The sequence below is a fragment of the Sinocyclocheilus rhinocerous genome, unplaced genomic scaffold (genome assembly GCF_001515625.1).
Source record: "Sinocyclocheilus rhinocerous isolate Xijiao unplaced genomic scaffold, SAMN03320098_v1.1 scaffold1144, whole genome shotgun sequence".
Taxonomy (NCBI): domain Eukaryota; kingdom Metazoa; phylum Chordata; class Actinopteri; order Cypriniformes; family Cyprinidae; genus Sinocyclocheilus; species Sinocyclocheilus rhinocerous.
In genome coordinates, this window is record NW_015654501.1 from 111373 (window position 1) to 117698 (window position 6326).

General features: G+C 36.3%; 2 protein-coding genes across 2 annotated transcripts in view; both read left to right on the top strand.

Annotated features, from left to right (window-relative positions):
* Positions 1-531, top strand: part of fam167aa (family with sequence similarity 167 member Aa) — a 5567-nt gene extending 5036 nt beyond the window's left edge. Inside the window, exon 4 of the mRNA XM_016523915.1 lies at positions 514-531. The gene's annotated coding sequence lies outside the window, so the exon portion shown is untranslated. The remainder of the gene's footprint in view (positions 1-513) is intronic.
* Positions 532-1735: 1204 nt separating this feature from the next.
* LOC107717243 (ras-related protein Rab-39B) lies at positions 1736-3690 on the top strand. The gene is made up of 2 exons (XM_016523926.1): positions 1736-2077; positions 3010-3690. The coding sequence occupies exons 1-2, from the start codon at positions 1863-1865 to the stop codon at positions 3431-3433; spliced, it is 639 nt and encodes a 212-aa protein (XP_016379412.1). The 5' UTR covers positions 1736-1862; the 3' UTR covers positions 3434-3690.
* The last annotated feature ends 2636 nt before the right edge of the window (positions 3691-6326 follow it).

Genomic DNA, 6326 nt, shown 5'->3' on the forward strand with positions numbered 1-6326 from the left:
TTCGGATGAGCAAGAAAAAATATTTAAAGCACAGAGAATGACAGTGCTGTGAAGGGTTTTTGACATAGGCTAAATTTATGTGTATGTATACCCAACTCGGTATTTCCGCGCTGTCTGAAACACGTCTCTATGCTTGTGCGCGCTTTGTGTCTTGCTAACAGCGCGTGAGTAACGAATTGAGCTCTCTTTCGTTTCTTCTTCTTGTGCTTTAAAATTGCTTGTACGTGTAAACTTGCAAATTGATCTGCGAATCACGTGCGTGCCGAACATAGACTGTATAAAAGCATGGACGTAGTGTCCGTGACGTCACCTGTAGATTTCCGAAGAGCGTTTTTGAAGCTCAAAAGTGGGCGGAGGCGGCCGTCGCCATCTTGGCAGCGCGTCACCGCGCGTCACTCCCGGATAATCGAAAATGGGCAAAGAGGCAGGAGCAGGTTGCTGAAGCCACGCCCACCTAGCTCGACGGTGGTGACAGCAATAACAGAGTGTCATATCTATACACATTTTTCCCAGAACGTTCTTGCGACCCGGTAGCAATTCTTCCACGGCCCGGTAGTGGGCCGCGACCCGGTGGTTGAGGACCTCTGCTTTAATAGATGATCAAATATTATAGGATAAAGGTATTTTCAAAGTGTCTCTGATGTTGTGCTTCCATTGCCTTAAAGTCAACATAAAAGCTTTCAGCTCATCTTAACAGTGTATCATCTGTACAGTGTAGTTTGTGTTTGATATGGGGGGGTTTACAATTTTAAATGTTCAAAATACCTTTGTCATTTATTTCTTTAATTTTAGTTTTATTATCTTAATCCTTAACTAATAGGTCTCTTATCTGCTGTTTTTATTTCCATTCCATTTCCATCTATTTCCATCTGTTTCATACAACTGAACTTGAGTTAATAAAGCAACAACAACAAACAATAAATGATTATTTTATTGAAGAAATTTACTAAGCAAATTAATTGATTTTAATTTAATTTGATTTACTTTTCAGTGTGAAATCATATATATGAAAATAACTTTTATTTCCTTTTACAATTTTATTTTATTACATTTTTTGAATGTGACATTAAAAACCGGCTGCATTATATTATACAAGAATTGTCTTTTTTTCTTTACTATTAAAGACAAATTGCATTTTGGGTACATATGATATTTATTTTATTTTTTTGCAGTGTGAAACTAAAAACCTTCTGCAGTTGCCACTAAGTATTAGTATGATTAAAACCTTTCTAACATGTCGGTTGTCATATTTTATCAGAGCAAAAACACCATAACCATTTTTAACAAAATACTGCCAACAGTTCAAACCGGTTTTCCCAAAGACGAACACTGTTTTCTTCTGTGAGTCCTTCTGTTTGAGATCTCAGAGCCTGAGGGGAAAGTTCACAGAAGGTCAGGAACAGCCACAAATATTATACTTAATTAAATATAATACTGGTGTTTATAAAAGTGGTGTTTGCCAAGATAAGCATCACTATTACTGTTCACATTTAATGTTAGTGTTGTCATCAAACACTATTTAGATTATTTAAACGAATTAAACATATCTTGCAGCATCTGTTACAGACAAACAGTAAATGCATTGACAATAGTGTTGAATATCATATTTCATAACAGTATGCAGCACATATCACGTCCTTTCACACAAACATACTGTGCTGTAAAAGATTTCTGTTGTTTACAATGCCACGTTTTCACAGGCAGCTGTTGTGAAATAGGTGTGTATGCATCATTACTCTGCAAACCTCTCCCTCTTTGTACTATTTAACCTGTTTGTTCAGTCACCAGAGGGTAAGGCCTACAGCAAAGACTTGCGCTGAGTTTTGAGACACTGACAGAGATCGTGACACGAGCCGCTCGCGATGCAGGAGCCGTGGAACTTCAGATTCGGGATCGTCATTCTCGGAGACTCGGCCGTAGGGAAATCATCTCTTCTGCATCGCTTCACTGAAGGAACGTTTGATGAATCCCGTCAGTCTCCACTGGGAATCGATTTCAAGGTGCATAACATGAACTTTGACCCTGATGTTGTGATCAAACTGCTTCTGTGGGACACAGCAGGACAGGAGAGATTTAGGTGAGTGTTTGTCAATGAAACCTAATACACATGAGTTGACTCTATGCTTATTGATGTTATTTTATTGTCATTTCTTTCTTTTTGAGACTTGTTAACCTGCAGATTATAAATTATAGAAATGGGACAACCAGGGCCAGTTTTTAAAATTCTTAAAATTAAAAAATGTAAAAAATGTATCCTCCAAACTGCATTTTACGGTACACAATAAAACACACAGACAAGACAAGAGTCGTTATAATATAATAAAGGCAGATTTGAAATTAAAAGGTTGAACTGCTCTCTGGATAAGAGTATTTCTCATAAATGGCAGATTTTGTGTTAAATTTTATTTCACTGTTTTAAATATTATATAATATATTTGACTATTTTTTTAAATAATAGAAATTACAGGCAACCTTCTGTTGCCAATGCAGATCTTTACAGCTCTTGCTAAAGTATCATTTTAGGAATTACAATTTTTGCACCGTTGTCATATGTTGTCATATTTTATCAGAGCAAAAACATAATCACTATTTTAAGGTATTATTTTCTGGTTTTATTGTTTAAATTTTGCCATAAAAGGAAAATTAAAAGAAAAAGCATAAAGGCATAAAAGTATGTTGTGGGACATGGCTGTTTACTTCGACCATATTTCATACTTGCATATTTCATATTTCAAAAAAGAGGTGTTCTTTATAAATCAGTGTCAATAAAGAGCAGTGTCAACCTGCATTAAATTATCAATATATATATTTTTTTCTCCCTGCTAATAACTGTGAAAATATTCAGTACGTTGCTATTGCCAAGACTTTAAAGTTTGTTTCAATGCAGAAATAAAAAGACAATTAAATAAATAAATACTTTTTTTATTTTATACCCACCCTAAAATATTCAGTGGAGTTAAGAGTTGCTCAGTTTCCCAACACACATGACTTTGACCCTTTTTCCTGCAGGTCCATATGTAAGTCTTACATGAGGAACTCTGTGGGCTGCATCCTGATGTTGGACGTCTCGCAGCGACAGACGTTTGACCGTGTGGGCAGCTGGCATCAGGAAGTCCTGGACTATGTGAAACCGAACCCGATGTTCTTCGTGCTCGTGGGTCACAAATGTGATCTGGCCGTGGGCCGACAGGTCAGGAAGAGTGAAGGAGAAGCTCTAGCTAAAAAACTCAACATGCTGGCTTACCTTGAGGTGTCTACAAAAGAGAACATTAACGTCAGCGAGGCGTTTGAGACCTTGACCAGAGGCGTATACACCCTCTTCCAGCAAGGCAAAATACCCACCCGAGATGACTGGCACGGGTTAACGGTCGGGGCCACCAATAAAAAAGAGCCACCTGTGACCAAAAAGTCTGCCTGCTGCAACTGCGGATGAATTTACTGTGTGATTCAGACTAAACCGAACCTTCCTGCACAGAGTAAAGTATTGTAAATTATGTTTACTACAGTATTTTAAATGCATAAGCCTACTAAACAGCACTGAACAGTATGTAGTTAAAGGGCTCATGTCAGGAGGAATACAATTTTAGATGAAAGCAAATCAGCAAATTGTGAAAATAAATGTAGCGAAGTGCTGACACTCGCAGGCAAAAATGGTGTTTACACTAAAGACTTAGACAAAATGTCATTTTAAGGGACAGAAAAAATTAAAAACTAAAACTATTTTTGGTGCAATAAAATAAAATAATAAGGAAATAATAAATAAATAAATTAATTAATCCTTTTTGTGCATATCAGAAAAAAATTCTAAAAATATTTTACGAGCCCTTTAAGTTTTTGTGCATGTCTGTAACATGTATTTTCTCTCTATATGCCTGTCTGCTATTCAGTTTGTGACAGAAAGAGGAAATGGCAATTACAAACCTGTTCAGAGGAACTAAAACTAACTTCAGACAGATTTTTATAGTATTTGGGCTTTGCTGACTAACTGTCAAAACTGTGTTTACAGCTGTCATTTATGTGCACATGTTTAGAAAAACCTGCACTTTTGTAAAAATGCCTATGTTAACAATTATTTTGTTTAATAACGATGGCCTTTCAGAAATCTTGTATCTATAGCAGGGGTCACCAAACTCGGTCCTGGAGGGCCGGTGTCCTGCAGAGTTTAGCTCCAGCCCTAATCAAACACACCTGAACCAGCTAATTAAGGTCTTACTTGGTATACTTTAAACTTCCAGGCAGGTGTGTTGAGGCAAGTTGGAGCTAAACTCTGCAGGACACCAGCCCTCCAGGACCGAGTTTGGTGACCCCTGATCTATAGGCTAGAAATAGGTCTCAAATAATAGCTACAGCACCATCTAGAGGCCTTGATAAGCAACTTCCAATGGTAAGTTTCATTTTGAACCATTTATTTTATGCACAAAATCCAATTTTAATTCAATAAAAGCATCTAAAAATGTGTCATATTGAGCACAATAACATAATGAATTTGTTTGAACAAGCTTTTCGTATTTTATCAGCACTACTGAGCACCTTCACCCTTTTCCACTAGTAGGGGTAGCTGCAGCTTGGAGCAATGGGCGTTCCAAAAGGTTTATCATTGGTGAAACGAAAGGTAGGGGGCGTTCCAAAAGGTTTCTCACTGGTGAAACGAAAGGTGGGGGCGTTCCAAAATGTTTCTTATTGGTGAAACGAAAGGTAGGGGCGTTCCAAAAGGTTTCTCATTGGTGAAACGAAAGGTATGGGCGTTCCAAAAGGTTTCTCATTGGTGAAACGAAAGGTAGGGGCGTTCCAAAAGGTTTCTCATTGGTGAAACGAAAGGTAGGGGGCGTTCCAAAAGGTTTCTCACTGGTGAAACGAAAGGTAGGGGCGTTCCAAAAGGTTTCTTATTGGTGAAACAAAAGGTAGGGGGCGTTCCAAAAGGTTTCGCGAAAGCTGGCTGTTCCGCATAAAGGCGAGCCATACTCTTAATCGCTATTGGCCTACAGATTAAAAGGAAGCAATAAATTCAACATAATCCTATAAAACCAAATGTAATTCTTCCAAGGTAAAAACAGCGTTAATGATATTAAGAATATTATTTTAAATTACTTTCGAAAGTACCTTCGGACCTTTTGCATGGCGCGGGTTACTGACGTCATCACCACCGCAAGTTTAGGTCTTAGTTTATCAATAATTTTCTATTTTTGGGAGAGTTTTGCTTTCCAAAGCTGAGGGCCTTTCCATATTTGTTTATCCAGCTCTCTCCCTCCATGTCAGTGATGAAATTGCCAAAGAAATTAATAAAACTTTCCTGGATTTTATTTAGAAAAATAAATCTTACAAATTAAAAAAGGACATTTTATCAGGCAAAAGAGCTGATGGTGGGTTAGAGATGTTAGATTTTTTTGATATTAACAATACTTTTAAATTAAACTGGTTAAGAAATTGTCAAAGAAATGAAAACTCAATATGGTTCTTTATTCCGCAGTTCATCTTCAAAAAGCTTGGAGGCTTATCTTTTCTATTAAGATGTAACTACCTGCCTGGGAAATTACCAATTCAACTTTCAAAATTTTATCAGCAAGCGTTATTGGCTTGGAAAATATGTTTTCATCATAATTTCTCTCCTCACAAAATGCTTCTTTGGAACAATTGTCTCATTACCTCTAGGAATAAGTCTTTATTTTTGTGTAATTGGTTTGAAAAAAATATATACTTTGTTATGGATCTGTTTGATAAAAGTGGAAACTTGTTGTCTTATGAAGAATTTATGTCTTTCTATAATTTCCCCATTCCATTTAAAGAGTTTCAGAAAGTTGTAAAAGCCATTCCAAATGGATTAATACACTTAATGAAAAGTCACCTCATTTTTGGAAGTCACGAAAGGAAACTTCCTGAGTTAATAGTTGATGGTATTAAACTATTTTCTCATTCCTGTAATAATAAAAATATTAGATTAATCTTTCAATCCAATCATAAAATCTCTCCAAGAGGGGAATTTTTTTGGAATGCGCAGATTTCTGATATTCATTGGAAAGAGGCATGGTTAAATCCATATAAATTTTGCATGTTGAATAAAGTTAAAGAGGTACACTTTAAAATACTCCACAAAATCTACCCATGTAAAGCTTTCTTATCAAAATTCATGGATATTGACAACAAATGCAGTTTTTGTAATGTACACGAGGAAGACTTGGGTCATTTGTTTTACAGCTGTGATTTATCTTTGAAATTTTGGTCTGATGTTAGCTTTTTTCTATTTGCCCCAAGAAATGTTCATTATAAATTATCTTTAAAAGATGTTATATGTTCTTACACACACAAAAGCAAAATGTTTAAATATGTTG

Bases quoted from the DNA above. Each gene is read 5' to 3' on its own strand.
- LOC107717243 (XM_016523926.1), top strand. From the start codon at position 1,863: ATGCAGGAGCCGTGGAACTTCAGATTCGGGATCGTCATTCTCGGAGAC. The intron at 2,078-3,009 runs GTGAGTGTTTGT...TTTTTCCTGCAG, and splicing joins GCAGGACAGGAGAGATTTAG to GTCCATATGTAAGTCTTACA.